This window comes from Copadichromis virginalis, linkage group LG15 (assembly GCF_057382275.1).
Source record: "Copadichromis virginalis isolate Kocher_CV1m ecotype Utaka linkage group LG15, C_Virginalis_male_GT1.1, whole genome shotgun sequence".
Classification (NCBI taxonomy): Eukaryota; Metazoa; Chordata; class Actinopteri; order Cichliformes; family Cichlidae; genus Copadichromis; species Copadichromis virginalis.
Window position 1 is genome coordinate 32612257 of NC_140632.1, and position 22252 is coordinate 32634508.

A 22252-nucleotide genomic window follows, 5' to 3' on the forward strand; every position below is an offset into this window, starting at 1 on the left:
TTCTGTATGTTGTGATTTAATTTTAATAGCTGTGTGATATGATCTAAAACCAAAAAAACGAACCAGCGTGAATATGGCTTCATGTACTGTACAGTTGTGATGTCATCATTAAAATAAATGAACTTTTGCTCTTGTATGCAGCTTTGGGGAGCAGGTGCAGCTGCTGCATCCCTTCCAGCATCAGTTTAATGACGAGTCTGGGGCTCGGATTCTCAGGCTCTGTCAGTTCCAGCAGAAGAAGACCAGAATAGCACAGGTGGGAATCCTCCTCCAGCTATCTGAATCATCACACAAAAGAACAAATAATTATACTTTAAAAATCTTTTCAATGCTTATATGAGGAAAGTAAGACACAGTAATGCAATATGATAACAGAAAGCTACAGAGAGCCAGTTCATCTAACAATAAATAGAATGGTACAGAGTTCAGTTCAGTTAAATTCTGTTTTATTTATATAACACCAAATCACAACAACAGTCACCTCAAGCCACTTTATATTGTAAGGTGGACCCTACAATCATACATACAGAAAAAACCCGAACAATCATATGACCCGTATGAACAAGCACTTTGGCAACAGTGGGAAGAAATCTCTGACACAACCAGGCTCAGAGAGAAGTCTGCTGTGGCCGACACGCTGTGGAGGAGAGCCAGAGATGAATAATAACGAATGAACAAATGCAAAGTGCTGTATAAACACATGGAGAGTGAAGAAGACCCCAGCAGCATAACTGAGGAAAGGTTCAGGGTCACCAGGAAAAGTGTGTTTTCTCCTAAGTCCAAAGACATGCATGTTAGGTTAATTTGTTATTCTAAATTGGAAATGGTTGTGAAGTCTTGTACCCTAACACACTTTAAGTAGTCAGTCTGCCCTTGCACCTCTAAAGCACTCAAATCTAAATGTCAGTCCAGTCCAGCGGTTTATGAGGCAAACTCAAAAGGAAACAAAGGCTGGTTTCTTTAAGAGCAAGAATATAAAATAGATAAGACAGAACTGATTGTACTGTGGAAACTTCTCTGTATATTAGAGTGAGTAGAAGTATTTGAGGGGTTTTTTTCTGCTTGCCTGCATTTTGGTGTAAATGTCAAAGGAAACTTCTTTAGCAAAGGCTAACGATTTCATTCGGAGCGACATGATCTCAGAGCAGCAGCTCTTCCCATGGGTGTGGTGCTGCTCTAGAACAAGAATCACAAAGTAACATGGCTCTGAATTACAGTCATATACAGCTGGGATGATAGAAATGTAATATTTATTTACAGGCATATAAATATTATGTTTGCATTACATTACTGATGACTGGTACAAAGTCAGCGACTTGCCTTCAGTGAGCTATTATAATGTGTGCGTGATCATCGGCACGCCCCTGAGCACAGCTCTGAATGTGCTCATACTGTAGCTTCTGCTTAAACATGATGACATGTGCTGAACATGTTGCTGTGCTGCTGCATTCATTCTCTCTCTGTCATTTACAGTTTTTGGAGACCTCAGTTAAAATGTTTCTGGCAGCACGGCAGCAGATTCCAGGATCTATGAACTCAGGTGACTCCTCATTCTGCTCCTCAGCTTACTGGACCTCACACTAGATCAAACACCTGAGAAAACAAAAAGGTTGCAGGCAGTATGCAGATTAGAATATATAATGAACCCTAACAGTCATGGGATTGTCACATGAATGTGACACGTGAAGTGTTTATATTGTACAAGTATGTATACAACCAAATGTGTTAAATGTTTTATAGTTTTGTTCATTTTTTATTATCAATATCCATGCCTAATGCACCTAACAGCCAGCTGCAGTTACTGTGTACAAGCGCTTGAAAACAAAAGTTCTACTGTCCTGCTGAGTAGGTGTGATCCAGTTCACATTTAGGTTCTCTGAGATTCAACCAATTAGAAGAGCAATAGGAAGTAGTTTAGCCACTTAGTTCAGTATTGAGATGCTCTGTTGTGGGCTTAAAGGACTATTACGTGCAGGACTGTGGCCTCTGTGGAGGCCATGAGTGTGCAGCTGTCATAAAATACTCACTGTAGTCCTACATGAGCAGCATTTTTTTAAATAAACATTCTTGAGGTTTTCATGTGGAGCCTCTGATTACACGTGACCAACAATTCCCCCCCCTTTAAAGCTGAAATTTTGATCATCATTATATTATATTAACCAGTGGTACCCAGAGAAAACTGTAACTTCTACATAAGGATAGTTCAGCTTCTCTGAATGAGTCTCAGGTGGAATTTGTGTCAATGAAGAAGAACGTCTGATAGACAGATGCTGTTTGTTCTCTTTAGACAAAGAGGTGGAGTTTGTCATAGTCATGAACTAAAGAGGAGCCTGTGGCTCATTCATACTCACCAGATGTCCAGTCTTAAACTGATCTGTGATATCCCTCCATAGAGACAGCCCAGCTGCTTGTGATCGTGTCTGATGGTCGGGGGCTCTTCCTGGAGGGAAAGGAGCGGGTAATGGCCGCTGTGCGTGCAGCACGCAGCGCTGGTATCTTCATCATCTTCATGGTGCTGGACAATCCGAACTCCCGGGTACGAGACCAGAATGTGATTGTTGGGTATTTTCCAAAGTTTAAGTCTCAAATCGTAACTAAACCTCGATACTGTGCTGCAGGATTCCATTCTAGACATCAAGGTGCCCATCTTCAAAGGGCCAGGAGAGCTGCCAGAGATCCACTCCTACATGGATGAGTTTCCCTTTCCCTTCTACGTGATCCTGCGAGACATCAACGCCTTGCCAGCAACACTCAGCGACGCACTCAGGCAGTGGTTTGAACTTGTTACTGTGGCTGAGCAGTAGGCTGATGAGGAGCCATCTTTTTACAGGAAAGAGGGAAATGGGCAGCAGCCACCGCAAAATGCCAGTCTGCTGCTAGCCTGTCAGAGATCAGAGACTGAGCTGTAAATGTGCCTTTATTTTCTTATTATTACTGTAGGTTCTAGTCGAGTTGGATAGCAAGTGTTGCTGTTTTGTCTGCATCAGGGGAATTTGGTGTCTTTTGTCATGTAACAAAGGATTGCTTTAACTTGCACGTCTGAAATTAAATAACAGAAACAAAAATGTGATTTCCATGTGCGTGAAATACCGTAGTTAAGCATCAGTAAATACCTCTGTCCCTGTATGATAGCCCTGTTTTACATTTGTTTGAATGTTTAGTCAGTGTTATGAAGATCAAAGAATTATCTTCACCCTGAGCACAACAGCAGGACTGAGCTTTGTATAATAGAAGCCTTTTTCAAGGCTAAACTGAACAGTAGCATGCTGGAGCTGATATTAAAGGAACTCAAACATGTGCCTTGGAAAGAACAGCACTGCATCTCATGTCACACCTCAAGTAGCAGGTGACAGATCAGGATTTTTACTAGTTTGTTTCAGTCATGTACTGTGAAGCACAGCAGCTGCAGAGTCCGCTTTTTATAAAGGCCTCTGGGAGAACCCATCTTTGTGCTTTAGAAACACTTCAGTTGTGTTCATCTTCCCTTTGTAGTGTGACACAGCTGACTGTCTGTGGAAACATGTTCATGATGTGTACTGAAATGTGTGTTCTTTAATGTGGACATACATGTATACATATTTAACGAGTTAATTGCATCTGTCTATTAAATCATGAGATGAACAAAATCCCACTGTCTGTGACTCACTTGTTTTAAAAGCCACAGAGAAGAGAGCCACCCAAACCTTGAACCTCGTTTTAACAGAGATGCAGCAGTCGAAGAATCCTGAGCTATGGGAGAATTCCACAAATCAAAGATGATGGAAGACTGTTGATTTTATATGTGGAGCAGTTCTTCAAAAAAGAAAAATCCCCAAATATGTTGTTCTAACCTCCTAGGACCTGGCGTCCAAATATGTGGACATCACATTTTGGGTTATTTAGACCAAAATACTCAATGTTGCTCTACAAGGGCCTGATATCCACTTACAAGGACATTATACTGCTACATTTCTATCGAAATTTTAAACGAATATCCTCATATGTGGCTCTCATTTTTTCTTAGAAACAAAAATCAGGTAAAACAATAAATCTGGAAGCCGGAGTACCCAGATTTATAAATCTGGTAATTCTTTGTTTTTACATTCCCAATATTCCCAATTAAAAATGCATTCCGTGGAAGAGTTCGGGTCTTAGGAGGTTAAGATTGCTATCACGGCCCACGTCACCCCTACTATATTGACGTGAAGAAGTACAATGCAATTTGGCCCTTGAAGTTACATTTTTCTTTTAGGGAGCTTTGTTTGTTGTTGAGTGCAATATTAAAATAAGTTCTTTAAAAAGCAAAAATTATTTAATATGAAGGCAATATGAGCAGAGAGTACAAACAAGCTGATGGAACAAGTTGTTGGCACATTTCTGGGAAACCTCACAAAAATGGTACAAGCAAAACTGTCAAGAGCATCTCTGCACTGAGTAATGCACACCATCTTTTGCATTACTTTTTGCCTTAAGTACTGTTTAGAAGTCTGGGGAAATACATACTTCAACCTTTATGTAAACTTTATGTAAACTTCAGAAAAGAACAATTGAAATAATTAAGCAGGCTTTACAGCCCACACACTAACACTATTTTTGTAGTCAAAAATCTTGAAATCTTAAATTCAAGAACAGTTAATGTGTTAAACAGTTAATCTTAAAATTAATCTTAAAATATAAAGCACACAAATTATGTATAATGATAGTAAAGTAATATGTTGCCAGGAAGTGTATTGACACGGAAGGGGGCGATAATCTAATGACATTTTGTATTTCCGTTTATTAAAACTGTGGATGGACCTGTTCAACCATTATTCAGTTAAAAAAAACAAACTGGAACGTGCTTTTGGAAGAACATGAAATTGATGACTAGTAGTATGTGTAATTATTATATATTTCAACATATTGGTCATATTTCATCTGGTCATATTTCAGTTTTTTTCCTCTCTCTGTGGGGCAAGTGGGGGTAATGATAAACATAGTAAATCGATTGTGTGTGTGTATTAATTCGTTTGCAACTCCGAAATAAAGGGTCACCATCAAATGCCACAAAAATAAAACTTAGCACTTTCTGTCGGTACTGGTTCTTGTTATGTCCTCCGCTCCACCAGGGGGCGAGAAACAGTGAGGCGCTATTAGCGTCATTTCAACATCCGCCTGTGAAAGTGCCGAGTAAATATGACCGTTTCACGGTTGCCGTCTGCTGCGCTTTCTTTAAAGCAGGTAAAAAAAAAAAATATATATATATATATATGATATGAAATATCTACAGCAGTGTTAGGTGTAAAATCTAAAAAAGTTGAGTAGCTAACAGACTAGCTTTATTAGTTCTCTGTACCCTACTACTAGCTAGTCCCAATGTACGCCCGTCACCTCCTAGTAAACATGGTGAAAAAGAACGTCATGTTCTGGCCCAAAGTGTTCAGGGTACCCCGGCAAAAAGGAAAGTCGACATTTATGCCTTCTGTTTAGAAACCTTTTCACCTTTTATTTTGAAACTGTTTTTCAGCCGCTGCAAGACATCGTGAAAAAACAACAGTCATTAAAGGTCCAAATCTTTGCTGGGATAGCATACTGTGACATCAGTGGCCTTTTCTGAAGAGTTGTACAAAAATAACCCCAGTTCTTAGTGTTTTGTTTAGTTTTTCCTTCTTGAAGAAAAAGTTATCGAACTTTGGAATAAACACACACAGTATCAGACACTGGACAGACCATTAAGTAGGGGTGGGGGGAAAATCGATACTGTGTAGTATCGTGATATTTTGTTACAAAAAAGGTTTTTGTGCTCTGACTTCAGAGCATGTTGATCAGCTCCTTTTTCTGAGCAAGAATCCTGACATTCCTTCACTGTCCAAATGTGTTTAACTTTTTTTTGGCAGCAATAAACATGACAGTTTATTTATTTTAATTTAAGACATGTTTTATTTTAATTAAGTTTAAAACTTTTTTATTTAATGTAAAATTATATTTTGTTTTAATTTACTTTCAAATTCTTCAGTTGCTGAAGGGGCTGCATAGTTTTCTTAAATTGCATAGTTCAGAATAGCTATAATTGTACCAGATGGTTGCATTCAGTTAAGTTGGACTAGACTGTAGTACAACAATAAAAATGACTGAAATGAGAGAAAGACTGAGTGCGAGACTTTGATATTAGATAAAATGAATATTGATAAAGTTTACCTTTATGTACAGAATCTGAATATCGCAAAATATTTTTAAAAATTGCAATAATATCGTATCGTGTGTTAAGTATTGTGATAATATCGTATCGTGGGATGTATGGTGATTCCCACCTCTACCATTAAGGAATACAGACATTGTCAAAACAAATGAAACGAGTAGATGGCAAGATATTTTTGTGAGAAAGAGCTGACCAATAAAATAAGAGCACAAAGTCATCTATCTAAATTATACCAAATGTTGAGATTATATAGTCTTCTTAGTTGGGCGACCGTGGCTCAGGGGGTTGGGAATCGCATCTGTAACCGGAAGGTCGCCGGTTCGATCCCTGGGCTCTCTGTCCTGGTCGTTGTGTCCCTGGGCAAGACACTTTACCCTACTTGCCTACTGGTGTTGGCCAGAGGGGCCGATGGCGCGATATGGCAGCCTCGCTTCTGTCAGTCTGCCCCAGTGCAGCTGTGGCTGCAACCGTAGCTTGCCTCCACCAGTGTGTGAATGTGAGAGTGAATGAATAGTGGTATTGTAAAGCGCTTTGGGTGCCTTGAAAAGCGCTATATAAATCCAATCCATTATTAGTTTAAATAGTATTTAGGAGTTCTGTAAAAACAATGTAGAAATGAAAATATTTACTCAATAGAAAATTACAAATGTCCTCTTCTTTCTATGTGTCGCAGAACAACAATTTAAAAATTTTGTGGTTACTTAGTGCAGGGATGTTGTTTTTAAGTATGTTGTTTCATACTTAGGTTAGAAGAGTCTCTAAGGAATCTGTGCATATTATCAGAGCAATACTGCATGTTTTTAAATAAGTTTCAAACATTATTAACAGTGGCACTAAAAGCATTAAGCCAGATTTGGTCCTAGCACAACCGCATTAAACTGTGTGCCCTAATAGCATACGTTTGGCTAAGTTTTTACACAGGCAGAATGTGTTGGGGATCTACAGAAACATGCTGAGGACCATACGACGGGTGCCAGATGAGGCAGATAGGAAGTTCTTGAGAGACTGGGCCAGAGAGGAATTCCATAGGAACAAGAATGTCACACATGAGGTACACAGTTGTTGTTTTTTTCACTTTTGTTTTACCAGGTCCACTAAAAGTCATTGTGTCATCAGATCAGAAGTTAGATATAGGTAAAAGAAAATAAACACTTAGCAGCATCTCAGTTTTTCCCCTCTTGGACTAAATGTTCAAACTGTGTTATTTAATGTGTCTGTCTGGTCAGTTCAGGATGCAATCCGTATGATGATCACACAAGCTTCCAATCACCTGGCGGAGCTGCAGAAGTCTCTGGCGTTGGCCCACAGTTAATGACTGCAAGCTGCTGGAGTTCCTGTTTTGTACTCTATTTGACTGGTTTTTAGTGAGGAATAATATTTGGTGTGGGAATGTGGGAATCGAGACCACCTGAGAGTCTGATTGAACCCATCTGCCACGTGTGTATATTGGCACTGTTTATACTATACATGTGTTAAATAAAGAATAATGTATGAAATGACAAACACCTTGATCCTTTTTTAATGCATTTTTTCTGGTATCAAATAGAGTAACAGCAACTGTAGTGATACAGCAGACAGTAATACTGCAACATGGCAACGTGTCCTTACGGGGACACTCGGAGCGATGTGGGGTTTTGACTTACTGTAGGGTCTTTACCTTACAATGACGGAACAGTTATTGCGATTTGGTGGTATAGAAAAACATGATATTCCTGGATTTTACCACAAAGAGCAAGCATGTATTGCTTTGCATCTTTCCTTATAGTATACACTCACTGTACACAGGAACCCAGGAGAGGACAGTCTTAAAGAGGGTTTTGGATTTTTTTTTTTCAAAGTCAGCTGGTATCTTTAAAGATTTTAATGTTCCAAAAGATGTAAGCATCTGCAGACCAGAGAACCTCTCAAATTCAGAAACCTTTGATTTTCTGTACAACAAAGTTCGTTCACTTCTTTCTGGGGTAAATCATGATGATTTGAGCTATGTCCCTAACCTGCTCTGGAGCAGATTAGTGTCACAGAACCTTCAACCTTTATGTAACAGTAAAGCCACTATGATCTTCTCATCATCCTGATATGGCACGCACTGCACTGTCGCCTCACAGTCCTGAGTTCGATTCCACCATCTGCGTTTGCATGTTATCCCCGTGTTTCTGTGGGTTCTCTCTGGGTACTCCGGCTTCCTCCCACAAACCTGAGACATGCAATTAGTGGGGTTACGTTAACTAATGATTCTAAATTGCCCATCGGTGTGAATGTAAGTGCAAATGGTTGTCTGTCTGTGTTAGCCCTGCGATAGACTGGCGATCCTGCCTCTTGCCCTATGACAGCTGGGATAGGCTCCAGCCCCCCCACAGCCTTGATAAGGAACATATGAATGGAACACATTTTTAACAGCGCTTATTCTGGCATTTAAATGAAGTCATAAAAAGTAACAGTAAGAATATATAGACATATTTAGAAAGTGCACCTACTCTTCAAATCGGTGTCAGCACATCCATCAACCCCCTCCATACTATACTAGGCACATTGCCTCTGTCACTATTTCCAGTTAATGTGTGTACCTGCTGCTGATTTCTAAATCAGCAGCAGGTGTTAAGCAGTCAACTTCACATTTTTGTGAACTGCTTGGTGATATCAGAATTAAAATGCTAGCTTGCAATTTGTGCCACTGAAATACACAGGTAAGAGTTCAGTCAGAATGTGTGTGTTTTTTTTATTATTATTTTAACTTTGTTAAATAACCATTCACAGAGTCTGTTGCCATAATAAGATGACCTGAGAACAGGGGCAATTCTAGGATCAGAGCTTTGGGGGTGCTGAGCACCCAGAGAGCTGCCCAGCCAAGCAAGATAAACTTTACACGTCACGATGAGACTTCTTCCCTGTCTCTTTCAGTCCCCGCATCCTTAAATGTCTCCAGTTGTCCCAAGTTCTCTATGACTGTCTCCTTGGTGCATTTAAACACCTGGGCCCTATTTCAGGAAGCCGGTTTAGTGCAAACTCTGAGTAAGTATACCCTGAGTTAACGAAAACTCTGGGTTTTCGGTTTCACAAAGCGAGTTTAGATTAATTCTGAGCGAGTTACTATGACAACACACTCCGTGAAGCTAACCTGCCCCCTAGCAGGTTTACTTCAACTAACCCTGACGTTCTCCGCCTCTTTGTCAGAAACCTGACTGTAGGAAGTGTCAGACATGGCGTGCTCCTTCCTTGAAGAGCCAGTAGATGTTGAAGCCCAAATTCTCTCCGCCGGGAGAGAGTGATTAGAGCGCGTTCGGACATTTTATCATTTCCTGATGATTTCCTGTGTGAACGTTACCGTTTTTCAGCACAATCTATAATTTATTTGAAGAACATCCTCAGGCCTAATATTGCTCATGTGACACATCGCGGACATCCTCTCAGTTCTGTACATATTATTTGTATCGCACTTCGCTTTTTTGCAAACGGGAGCTTTCTGTATAATATTGGTGACGCTGAGCACGTTTCCAAGGCTACCGTCTGTCGGGCAGTCAGGAATGTTACAGTTGCACTGAAACGTCTCCTGTACTGGTTTGTGGTGTTCCCCGGTCATAGACCCACAAGATTTATCAAAGAGGGATCCCACAAAATTGCAGGTAGCAGGATGAACGAAACTTAATTCATGATGTGGTGATACTTGAACTACTACTTAAATTTTACATTTATTCTCACGGTTCCCAGGCGTGATTGGCTGTATAGATGGCACTCACATTCCAATCATTGCTCCTTCAGTAAATGAAGGAGACTATGTGAACAGGAAGTCTTTCCACAGCATTAATGTACAGGTACATAGTTCCCTGTAGCATTTCAAACTAACAAATTATTTCATTATAGTAATGGATGCTAATTTGTGTTCTCTGCACTGTGAAGATCATATGTGATGCTGCCAACATTATCACAAATGTGGACGCCAACTGCTCAGCCTCTGTGAGTGGTGGTGGTGGAGGACCCCCACCTGTTTTTCGGACCTCCGCTTTTTTTCTGTTGGCCATAACGGGTCACATTTGAGCATACAGAGTAAGCAAATATGTACTTGTAATGTGCTCAGATAATTTCAATAAGTGCTTACAGAAAGAAAATTAATGTAGCCTCTAACTGCAATTGATTTACAAACAGACCAAGCACTATGGCTCATAATACAATTACACCTTACCTGTTTGGACTATATTTTTATATTTCATTTTTACTTGCTGCCAGGAATGTTTGGGGCCTGTTGGGTTGCACCTGCGCTCACATCACATCACAAAATCAAATGTATAAAATAAAAAATAAAATATAATAGAATAACGTGTTAAATGGGTGGAAATCCCTAGATCAATGTTTAAATTAACACTCACGATTCTTAAATTCATCAAGTCTCTCCGTGCCTGGGTCCTCGTCACAAAACATGACAATGAATGACGCCAATAGTGAGTAAAAAGTAAACAGTATAATACAGATACATAAAAAAAACACTCCCAAAACAGAATAAATTATTACAAAATATTAATAAAAAACTATAAAGATGGAGGCAACTTTGCCTGTGGTAGAATGTATATAATGTATGAAAAAAAACTTTACTGCACATACTAATTTTATTAATTTAATAATACTAATTTTGTGTTGTAAGATTTATGAGTTTCATACATTCATAGTGGTCCTTGGGAGAGCTTGACATTTTTCTCAGGTGGTACACACTGTAAAAAGTTTGAGAAACACTTTTGGAAAACATTTAAAGCTGCAGTACAGAATCTTTGAAACCAGCTTAAAACATTTTTAGAATATAAACAGTGCACTCTGCTTCTCTTTACAGCTCCTCACTCCACCAGGGCTGTTTGGCTCTTTCTGATAGTGCTCAAATGTGATGTACGTACTGCGGCAGTCATACAGACAACTGGACGGTCCAAAAGTTGGCCTACCTATTACTGGCTGAGGTTTTAGTAAAGTTGTGGCTGAACCACATAAAAATATATCATTAATTTTAATCTCCCCAATCAATGATAATGTTATGTTGGAATGTTGTTAAAGAGGGTCAGAAATGTTTCAACCCAGTTTGTTTTGCAGATTCTGTATATCAGCTTTAATATCGGGAGAACACAACTTTCAGATTGTGTGAGTAAAATCAGGTTTTTTTTCCTCTTTGTCAGTTTAACAGTTGCTGTTGTGCCTGTCACTGTTCCCTGTCTGTTTTCTTACCTGGTTCTTCCTGACCTTGTACTTTCTCCTCATATTACCCTCTTTGGACTGACAATCATACACAAATAGATTCAATTAGATGAAAAATTATGGTCAAATGTCGCTGATTTTACTACAGAGCAGGACGGATTGTAGGGTAGCAAACATCGATGGAAAGGTTTTCGAGACTGCAGATTATCTGGGTGTAATGTTTTTCAGCTAAAAAGAAACATGGCCTGATGCCTACCTAACTATATAAAGAGTAACTGAAGGTTAAATGCAACTAATATGTCTTGTTTTAAGCCAGACACTTACACCTCCGCTCCGCTGCCTCTTAGCCACCATCGGTCTGGCAGCAAGGGTGCTAGAGAGCTGGAAAGTTGTTTTTTTTGTTTTTTTGTTTTTTTTTTTTGGGGGGGGGGGGGGGGGGGGGTTGTATACTTTTGTCGTTAAAATGTTACGTCTCAACCAAGTACTGTATTGTCAAAAAAAAGTAAGAAATCTTTGAGGGTGCTTTGATTCATTTTGGGGGTGCTTCTCTCTTTATCTCTTCACTTATGTGGTGATTTTAAAAGGTGTGTGCAAACCTTTAACTGTTATTGAGTTTCTTGCATCACAGCTGAGGCTTTCAATCACTGTTTCCACACAAAGTTTGCTTAAATTTGTTGAAATTTTGAGACAAGTGCACAAAAGAAAATAAAAATACATGTGCACAGTGTTGGGTAAGTTACTTTAAATTAGTAACTTAGTTACATTAGTAGTTATTTCTATCAAAGGTTACGCGTTCCTTTCTCGTTACTTGTAGTAACTAGTTACTTTAACTAACTTTGGTTTTACTCAGAATTCTCTTATGAATGTGTTGCTTCCCTAACTGGATACCAGCAAGGATGCCAGTCTTTTATCTTGTTTACATGTTAGCACTATCCTGCCACAAGTGCACTGTGCCACCTAATGGCCTGAACGTAAAATGGCAGTGTAGTAGTGCGAGTGCAAGTTAATGATGAAATGAATGAAACTAAATTAGAAATTAACAATGTTTGTTTTATGTGTCACTTTTTATCTGTCTGTTTTAATCTATTTATATTGTTTCAAACCTCTATAAATGCAAACACATCATTTTGGGGTTGATGCAGCAGTGTTATAAATCACAAATCATTGTACGTAGTATCACTAGGAAGAAGCAGTGGATCACAAAACACCACATACAGTGTGTTAAAACTTTTGAAAAGTATATTTATTTTTGCCATTGAAATGGGTAGAAACTTTACTTTTAGCAGTGCCAACATTAAACTGTGGCTCAGACCATTTAGGAGCTGTAGGTATCAAAAAATGCAGTGCAAAAATGGTTCAACATAAACACAGTGAGGTTTGTCCATTCTTTGTAAACTTAACTGAAAACAGCTGAACTGCACCAACTGGAGACCTCATGTTCAGTAATGATGGGCAAACTTAAAAGTATTTTCAGCCTCACAAAGAAAAATAAAATAAACTGGAAAAATTTGCATTTCCTGCGAAAATGCAGTGTGGATGCTTTAAAGCTGAAGCTGTCTGCAAAAACTAGCTGAAAAAGCTGAAAAGTTGCAGAAATTGTAAAAACTTTGAAGAAGCAAAGGAACTTTGCTAATATTGAATAACTTAGCAGAACTGCAATATCTTAGAGTAAACATAATACTTGGCAGAATGTCTGTGAAGGTTCTCAGTCATCCAGGTCATCGTAGTCAAAGGAGCTTGGAAAGAAAAGCGTCTGGACTTCTTGCTTGAAGACGTTTCACCTCCCTCGCTGGTGTCTGGTCACCAGACACCAGCGAGGGAGGACAGACGCAACAACATTGTCATCCCCTATGTAGCCGGTGTATCAGAGAAACTCAGGAGAGTTTTCTCCAAGCATGACATCCCAGTGTATTTCAGACCCAGCAACACACTCAGACAGAAACTGGTTCACACGAAAGACAAAACGCCAAAACACAGACTTAACAATGTGGTGTATGCTGTACAGTGCAGCGAGGAATGCTCAGACCTCTACATTGGAGAGACCAAACAGCCACTTCATAAGCTCATGGCACAACACAGAAGAGCCACCTCCACAGGACAAGACTCAGCTGTCCATCTGCATCTAAAGGATAAAGGTCACTCTTTCGAGGATGCCAATGTTCACATTTTGGACAGAGAGGACAGATGGTTTGAAAGAGGAGTGAAAGAAGCCATCTATGTCCACTGTGAGCGACCATCTTTGAACAGAGGCGGGGGTTTACGACACCAACTCTCTGCCATCTATAATCCAGTTTTGAGATCCCTTCCCAGACGCCTTAACGCCCACTCACATCCTGGGCCATCTGACCTCAGGAATTCGCATGACAAGGTGGGGCCAGGTTTCACAATGAACACACCCGAAACTCTGGCTGATTGGGACCCACGCCCAGTTTCACACCTTGGCTCAGGCGATTAGAGGATCATCAGGGGGTCCTTTTGTCCCTCTGTGGGGGGTCACTACCACTAGGTTTAGATCTGGGACTCTCCACCATTTGACCTTAGAACTGAAGAAGCTTCTCGGATGAGAGGTGAAACGTCTTCAAGCAACTTAAAGAAGTCCAGACGCTTTTCTTTCCAAGCTCCTTTGACTACTTGGCAGAAGTACAATAGCATAGGAGAACTTAGCAGAAATATTGTAACTTACCAGAAACATGATAACTTCCCAAAAATACAAGAATTTAGGAGAAATAGTATAAGATAACAGAAAGAATATATTTAGCCAAAAATACTTAAACATTACAGAAACACTATGATTTAGAAAAATAGTACAACATAGCAGAAATACTGTGATTTACCAGAGACATTGTGATGAACTATGAATATTGTCATTTTAAATTAATACTATGTTTTAGCACAAATACTTAAAGCATCCACACAATAATAAGTATTTTCAGCCTCAGAATCAGAATACTTTATTGATCCCTGGGGGAAATTATTTTTTGTTACAGTGCTCCATTATAAACCAACATAAACCAACATTAAGACAAAACAGACAATACGCTAACTAAGAATAGTACAATATATACATATATATACATACATAAGTCACTAAATAGCTGGAAAAGAAACGTGTAGTTGTAGCAGTAACCAGTGTGTTAAGTGGATGTGTTGTACAGGGAGATGGCCACAGGCAGGAAAGATTTCCTGTGTCGTTCAGTGGTGCTTTTCGGTAATCTCAGTCTCTCACTGAACGAGCTCCTGTGACTGACCAGCATGTCATGGAGTGGGTGGGAGGTGTTATCCAACATTGTCTTTATCTTGGACAGCATCCGCCTCTCCGACACCACCTTGAGGGAGTCCAGCTCCATCCCCACAACATTACTGGCCTTACGGATTAGTTTATTAAGTCTGTTGGCATCTGCGACCCTCAGCCTGCTCCCCCAGCATGCGACAGCATAGAGGATCGCACTGGCCACAACAGACTCATAGAAAATCCTCAGCATTTTCTGGCAGATGCTGAAGGACCTCAGTCGCCTCAAAAAATAGAGACGACTCTGGCCCTTCCTGTAAAGTGCTGTGGTGTTTTTAGCCCAGTCCAGTTTATTTTCAATGTGTACTCCAAGGTATTTATAGTCCTCCACAATGTCAACACTGACCCCCTGGATTGAAACAGGGGTCAAGTGTTTCCTGGTCTTCCTGAAGTCCACGATCAGTTCCTTGGTCTTTGCCACGTTGAGCTGCAGATGATTCTGCTCACACCACGTGACAAAGGAGTCGACCACAGCCCGGTACTCTGTCTCATCATCCCTGCTGATGCATCCAACCACCGCAGAGTCATCAGAAAACTTCTGAAGATGGCAGGTCTCTGTGCAGTGGCTGAAGTCTGTGGTGTAGAGGGTGAAGAGGAAGGGGGAGAGGGCAGTCCCCTGTGGTGCCCCTGTGTTGCTGATCACCTTGTCAGACACACACTGTCCGAGACGTACATATTGTGGTCTTCCTGTCAGGTAATCTACAATCCAGGACACCAGAGAAGCATCCACCTGCATCGCTGCTAACTTATCACCCAGGAGGGTCGGCCTGATGGTATTGAAAGCACTAGAAAAGTCAAAAAACATGACCCTCACAGTGCTCGCCGGCTGGTCCAGATGGGTGTAGACACGATTGAGCAGGTAGATGATGGCATCCTCAGTTCCAAGACGAGGCTGATAAGCGAACTGAAGGGGATCCAGGTGTGGTCTTACTATGGGTCGCAGCTGGTCTAGGATGAGCCTTTCCAGGGTCTTCATGATGTGGGAGGTCAGTGCCACGGGCCTGTAATCCGGGGGGCCACTGGGACGTGGTGTCTTTGGTACAGGGACGAGGCTTGATGTCTTCCATATCACTGGGACCCTCTGCAGACTCAGACTCAGCATAAACAGTTTATGAAAGACTCCACACAGCTGGGGGGCACAGGTCTTGAGGACGTCAATAGTCAATATTTAACCAAAATAATATTTCCTCCAGTCAGGCCATGTAGATCAATAAAATATGATGGTAGATTAAGTGCTTCAGTGGTCTAAAATTCTAGCCTACGTCACAGCGTCACGTGCGCTTTTTACGTCCACCATGGAAACTGCAGTCGTGGTGCTTTCGGTTGTACTCAGAACTCGGAAATTCTGCCTTCCGAGTAGGAAGATGTAGGTAACTCCAGACTGCAGATGAGCTGCATATGTGTTTAGTAGTAATTTGTTTTTATAGAGGGCTAGCAAAACAACCGTTTTCGAGGGCGTCGCCATATTGGAGTCCCAACTTCTCTGACGAGGCTAACCAGAACGCCGTTTACTCGAGTGTGACATCATTCCCTGGTCCGTGTCCGATTTCCGAGGTAAGTCGAACGTAACACATGAAGTAACGACCCTAATTCCCAGTAATGATAAACGTGTTCTTGATTTTGGCATAATAACTAGTTACCGTGCTCGTTACCACAATAATAACGTAGTTACTGTAACGCGTTACTTAATAACGCGTTAGTCCCTACACTGGCAACGGGTAATCATTATAAAATATGTATATTTTTTTGGAAATGGTGCAGACCTTTTGTGCTCAAAGCTTATGAGGGTACCATTGTCACTGACCACATTTGGTTTACTGTCTTAGACCAGGAACTTGAAGTTGTCCATGGTTTCCAGATCAGGTCTGATAGGAGTCAGTCAAAAATAACCACACAGGTTCAAAATGGGTTAAAAATAATGTTTTAAATATGCCAAAAAATGTTACAAAGCACTGCAGCAGGTTTTTTAAATCAGCAGGAGAACCTAATTCACACGATGGTCTTTAAAGACAATTAGTGCGGATTTTTATGCTTGCACACAATTTTACTGTGAGGAGGGAGACACCCAAAAAAGACTGAATCTTAATAGTAAAAATCTTTTGCGAATAATGAATTTCTTGGAAAATATCAAATATGAAAGTTATTATTGGCTCTGGGTTTCTGCTCATTTACACCTTCCACAGAAAAGGAAACACTTAGATGAGAGCCCAACTGCTTCAAAATTGGCCAAATGACCTTCAGGAAGCTCAGCATAAACACCACAGAGATTATGCATTAATATCCAGAATAGTAATATCTCAAACATATTTTTAGATTGAGTACAAGCATTTGGCAGAATATGGGAGCAAATGCTCACAGTCGGGATGATGTTTACAGTTTGAACTAGAAATCTCATCTGTTTTATTTATTCATATTGACTCCATCTCTCGCGCTCAGGCTAAGGTTTATTTCAGTTATTGGAAATGTATTATCATTAAGAAAATGATGTTTACAAGCTTCAAATTAAGCATGCGACACATTAAAGTGGCTCTCTGCAGCCTGGAGGACCAACATTTTACAACAGCAGATGGACACTGATCCTCATCTGCAACCTTGAGGTGAACATAAGCAGGCTCATAATGAGAGAACTGCTGATTTAAACTGAAAATTAGCTGAGTAAACATGCGCAACAGAAAATACAGCAGATACATGGAGTCATTCAGGAGAAATGATCAGGGCGAAGAATGTGAGGTCAAGCTTTTGGCCCTCGTTCTCACTGTGAAGGCAAAATCTAAAGGAGTCTTTTGTTTTCCCTTCCTCTACCTTCCAACAGGCACAGAGTTTTATCTGCAGCAGCACGAAGGATGCAGGATGCGGGCACCGATGCAACACTAAACTGGATGCAGTGAAGGAAACAGGTGGCTCTCTATACACTGATAGAGAAGTCTTTGTGGTTTATGTCATCCACTGAGGGAGTTTAGAAGGAAAGCCCAGGAGCAGCGGTTTCCAATTTGTGAGTCCCAACAGCTCTGAGGCATAGCTGATCTTCAGGTATTAAAAAGTCCTTCAAATGAAACTATTTCAGAATAGAAAAAAGATTGAACTTGAAGGGAGTCAGAAAGCCATGACTTCATTTTAAGGAGTCATAAGGGTTTGATTTGGAAACATAAATTGTCACTAATTGCAGTTGTACACAGTGTATCCCAACTATAACTGCAGTGATCCCACACTAACCTGATAAGATCAGCATTTGCTGCATACCTTATCAAAAAGTAGCCTTCATTTCCTTTTAATATCATACACCATCAGCCAATTGATGTGTTTTTAAAATGAACATGTAGTATATGGTTTTTTAGTATTCACTATGACACAAAAAGGAAAATTATCCTAATTTTTTTATGAATATTTGAAGCAGGAAAAGCAAAAAATATCAAAGCTTACAGGAGGATGAGAAAAGGCAAAACTTCACCCACTCTTTTGCTCAACCTGTGGTGAGCTGAAAACATGAAGCTGCTCCTTCCATGCTACAGAAATATCCTGTCCTTCCAAACATGTCCTCACAAAGACAGAAGCACATGAATACACCCACAAATTCACAAAAGAGCACGCACACTCTCGCAGACACAGCCTCACTCTGCCATTTCAATCATCCCACTGTAATAAAACTGTACAGCAGGTGCCATCGTATCACATTGCAGTGATATTGCCTGCAATGTCTCCCTAGGATGAAGCTACATAAAGAAGCAGTGTTTGTTCTCCACAACCAACAAACCAGCAAAATAGTGAGAACTCAAATTCAGGAATCAGCTTCAAAATATCTATAGTGGCGAACCTTAACATCACTTTTGGGTGTTATTCTGTAAAATTCTACAATAAGGCAGTAGAAAATAAATCTTCAAGCTTTTACTGAGAATACAGAATAATACAGATTTATGGGACTAACAGTGTTGGATTATCCTTTAAACCGGCTGCTTAGTTTAGCCAGCTTAGGTAATGATCTCAAAATAAATATTCAGAGCTCCAGCTCTTTTCTAAACTGGTAACTGTAGTGCTTTGGGATGATTCCAAACATGATGCCAATTAGTTCACAAATCATACCAAGCTTCAAAGATATGATCTGTTTGTATTGTGCAGCTCATAAAGGGAATCAGATGCTTAAAGAAGGAAAAAGGCAAATAAGATAATTTAAAGTACTTCATGCATATTATTAACTCTACAATATATGCAGCAGAGGATGGAGAGCAACATTTGCTTTAGTTTAGCCTTAATTATAGGAGAAGTATGAGCGTGCATGCTGAAGAAATCAGCCCTTGAATGCTGTATTTTGACCTCAGTTAAACATTTGAAAAGTTTTGTTTTGTTTTATTTTAAGACCTTCTGAAGTGCTCAAAGCGTCTCTGTTGTAGTTCCCGCCAAAGAAGGTGACACCTGATTCTTGTCATAATGTCACGCATATACTGTAATTAAAGCTGTGAAAGATTTGCAGAAAACGTATGTAGCCAGTGTGTTACCTCTGTGTCCGCATCGGTGGCTTTCAGCTCAAACTCAGTGATGGTCTTTCCCCCACCCTCCTGCACCCTCATGCCAGGGACCTGAAGAAGAGGCAGGGAGTCGTCCACAGGCTTGACAGTGATGTAGAAAGTCTGAGCAACCTGAAGACAAAGAACAATAATAAGATGATGAAACAACCTATGAGCGATACACATATGTGTAACCAAAACTACCTTCTGCCAGCAACTTCCTACTTTTCACTGAGAACTTTCTCAACAATTGAGCAAATAGAAAAGTCTCATTGTGATGAAAAAGTTTAACCCCAAAGGGCTACACAACTTCACCAAGCACCACAGTGGCCACAAAGCTTCCACACATTGCAGTCAGCCAGGCGTGAAGGTCAGATGACCTTTTTTACATGTTTACTCGAGTCCTTGTGATCCTCATTAGTTTGAATTAGCAAGGCAGATTTATGCATGAGATGACGGGACAGGAAGCTGCTACTTTCCCACTGTTATAAAAGCTGTAGAGTTTGTTAGTTTTTTTGCATTTCTTTAATGCCTTTCAATTTAATGACACCGTTAAGGTTTTTTTTTAATTAAGCTAAGTGTTTAAGTGATCAGAAAACATTTCTCTTTCTGGTTTTCTTTCTTAATTCCTGTCAACAGCTTCTGCACCATTTAAGGTTGTTCCCTGCACTTTAAAGATTAAAGGTCCCTCTTTGGACACACAAGGACTGTTGACTTATGTCTTGGCCAAAATGGGAAGTTATTTTTAAAACCCAATTAGTCTTTAGGAAGAACAAATAATATTTCAGAGCTTCTGTTGTAGTCAGTAGATATCTGCATCAAGACCTCCTTCATGAATGAATTTTAAAACATGTTAAGCTACCAGGTATCGTAAAAATCTTCTGCCATTCACCTCATTTGTCCCGTCGGACACGGTGAAGGAGAACCAGTCGGCATGTTTCTCTTCTTCACTGATGTCGACGTACCTGATGCTGCATGATGCCAGGTCAGCCTGCGTGAAGGTGCTGATCCTAGTGCCTAAAGAGACAAAAGAGAGAAAAGTAGTCGTTAAGCCCAAAACCTCCATTATGTTTGTTATTTGATCTTTCATATGAGATCTTTCATATGAGATGGTTTTACACTGCTAAAAAATAGGTTATGCTTGATGTTGCAGAGCGTTCTCACTCCCGAGGCGTAACATGTTGACGTTTTGTCACGTCCCGCGGCGTTCCTGAGGAACGCGAAAGGAGACCTTCGGCGTTCTTATGGTACGCGGCGGGTTATGGCTGGGATCCAGTGCAATGACGCTTCCGCGGTAATAGATGTTCCAGCCCTGTATTCCAGCCCTAAACCTAACCTTAACTTTAATGAAGTTAAATAGCGTGTTTCTAAGCGATTTGAATAAAAAGAGCGAACATGTGTAGATTCAGTCCAGACGGTTCTCATATTTCCTCTTTTTTCCGAGGTCGTCATTTAGGAACGTGGTGGGTAGCCGAAAACGTAATATGGTGACGATTTGTCACCTAGCGTAAAATGTTACGCTTTGGGAGTGAGAACGGGTTGGACATGTTGTCAAGTGATACAACATCTTCACAGTACAGCTTAATATTGTCATAGGAGTAGAGAAGAGGGTCATTGAGAGCAGCACACAGAGAAGCTTTTTGTTGGAAGGATACAAGTTCTTCCTGTTCTTCTTGTTACTGATAACCTGACCGCTGTCTGTTTTGATCTTCTTCTTCTGGTCTTCTTTTCCCGTTTCTCTCACAAAACGCTTCCTCTTACGGTCCCTAAAAAAAGAAGGGGGAAAAAAGACTTTAAATTATAGTTTGAAATGACCATTTGGTGGATACTGAGTCAAACATAGGGAAATTTGTACCATTTCATCATTTCCTTCTGCTGGTTAAGGCGATCGCCTTCATCTCCCATGAGATCAAGGACAGCTGAAGAGGCCTGCTGTTCAAAAGCACTGCCCTCTCCACCGAGACTCAACCTGTCGACGCATAACACAGGACAAAACAGCATAAAACACAAAGCCATTCACATTTTTTAAAGAAACAGATGCAACAGTTTAATGCCTCACCCTCTCTCAGAGTCAAAGTCTTTAGGTCTGTAAGGGATATAATACTCTTCATCTTTGCCTGACTGCCTCTTTTTCTTGGTCTTTGGTCGCTCTTCGCCATCTTCCTGCTGACCTCTTCTTTTACCACCTACCACTTCTGAAAACACCCCCTGGTGGAAATAGAAAGAATTACATGGTACAAAGTGACAAAGCATGATACAGAGATCCTACTATCTTCCTCTTCTAGTTTGTATACAACATCATCTACATCAAAACTGCACTTTATTTTGCTTCTTCTTCATCAGACAGCACAAACAACTTTCTCATTTTGACTCAAATATTGGTTTTGAATGAAAATGATGAAACAATCCTGGGTGTTTATTCAACTTGTGAGCAGGTTTTCTAATCCACCGTACTATTATTATTGACACTAGTACATGTTCGTGCTGCTGGCAAACTAATACACTCAAGAACATATAGCAAAGCAAAAAAGTGAAAAGTAGGTCTTGCCTACATAAATAAACATAAGACAGTTGTGAAACTTTGACATAGTAACATCTGCAGTAATATTTACACCTGTGATGACATCTCACCAGCATTAGCCTTATTTTGAAACCAAGATTGTTTACACAGAGTTTGTAATTGCAGAGAAATGCTCCATTTATTTTGGTCATTTCATTTTTGAGCAGGAAGCTCACCTTTCTTGTTATAGCCTTTAGACGAATAGAGAGTTTTCCAATTAAATACATATTCTTTAAATAATGTTCCCTCTTATAAAAAGTAGGATAATTTAAAAAAAAATTTTAAAAAATGTATTATACCTCTATTACTTAGAAAAAAAACTGTTTTTTTTCTGTTGTCTGTTATATAACGTTAGTGATGCTCGTTTCAATTCATTTCTTAATCAGCTAAACAGGTCAGTTAAGAAACAGTCAAATATTAAGTTAAATTTGAAAACGGTTTAAAAAAAAATATCCCCATTCCAAAATGTCACATGACAATCTCATTGGCTCACGGAGTTATGATGTCACTACACGATCCTTTGAAGTTTTTCCTTAAACAGGGGTGACACACAGCAGTTTTTTAATTCGTGTCTTCGC

General features: G+C 40.0%; 3 protein-coding genes across 3 annotated transcripts in view; 2 read left to right on the forward strand and 1 right to left on the reverse strand.

The window, feature by feature from the left end:
• Window positions 1–3621, forward strand: part of mdn1 (midasin AAA ATPase 1) — a 61419-nt gene extending 57798 nt beyond the window's left edge. Inside the window, exons 99-102 of the mRNA XM_085432932.1 lie at window positions 142–256; window positions 1474–1540; window positions 2394–2536; window positions 2619–3621. Coding sequence (XP_085289058.1) covers window positions 142–256; window positions 1474–1540; window positions 2394–2536; window positions 2619–2804 — 511 coding nt within the window. The 3' untranslated portion in view covers window positions 2805–3621. The remainder of the gene's footprint in view (window positions 1–141; window positions 257–1473; window positions 1541–2393; window positions 2537–2618) is intronic.
• On the reverse strand, window positions 213–20448 carry LOC146692762 (extracellular matrix organizing protein FRAS1-like). The gene is made up of 3 exons (XM_085432934.1): window positions 20007–20448; window positions 19106–19246; window positions 213–278 (listed from the first exon to the last, which is right to left on the reverse strand). The coding sequence occupies exons 1-3, from the start codon at window positions 20202–20204 to the stop codon at window positions 213–215; spliced, it is 405 nt and encodes a 134-aa protein (XP_085289060.1). The 5' UTR covers window positions 20205–20448.
• lyrm2 (LYR motif containing 2) lies at window positions 5096–7662 on the forward strand. The gene is made up of 3 exons (XM_085432931.1): window positions 5096–5199; window positions 7068–7208; window positions 7389–7662. Exons 1-3 carry the CDS (start codon window positions 5155–5157, stop codon window positions 7467–7469), a joined length of 267 nt encoding a protein of 88 aa, XP_085289057.1. The 5' UTR covers window positions 5096–5154; the 3' UTR covers window positions 7470–7662.
• Window positions 20449–22252: the final 1804 nt, after the last annotated feature.

Excerpts from the sequence above, each read along its gene's own strand:
- LOC146692762 (XM_085432934.1), bottom strand. The coding sequence starts at position 20,204 with ATGAAAGATCAAATAACAAACATAATGGAGGTTTTGGGCTTAACGACT. Across the intron at positions 19,247-20,006 it reads TGTCCGACGGGACAAATGAG|GTTGCTCAGACTTTCTACAT; the intron begins GTGAATGGCAGA and ends CTTTGTCTTCAG. Across the intron at positions 279-19,105 it reads CCACCGATGCGGACACAGAG|ATAGCTGGAGGAGGATTCCC; the intron begins GTAACACACTGG and ends GTGATGATTCAG.
- lyrm2 (XM_085432931.1), top strand. The coding sequence starts at position 5,155 with ATGACCGTTTCACGGTTGCCGTCTGCTGCGCTTTCTTTAAAGCAG. Across the intron at positions 5,200-7,067 it reads CTGCGCTTTCTTTAAAGCAG|TTTTTACACAGGCAGAATGT; the intron begins GTAAAAAAAAAA and ends CGTTTGGCTAAG. Across the intron at positions 7,209-7,388 it reads ACAAGAATGTCACACATGAG|GATGCAATCCGTATGATGAT; the intron begins GTACACAGTTGT and ends TGGTCAGTTCAG.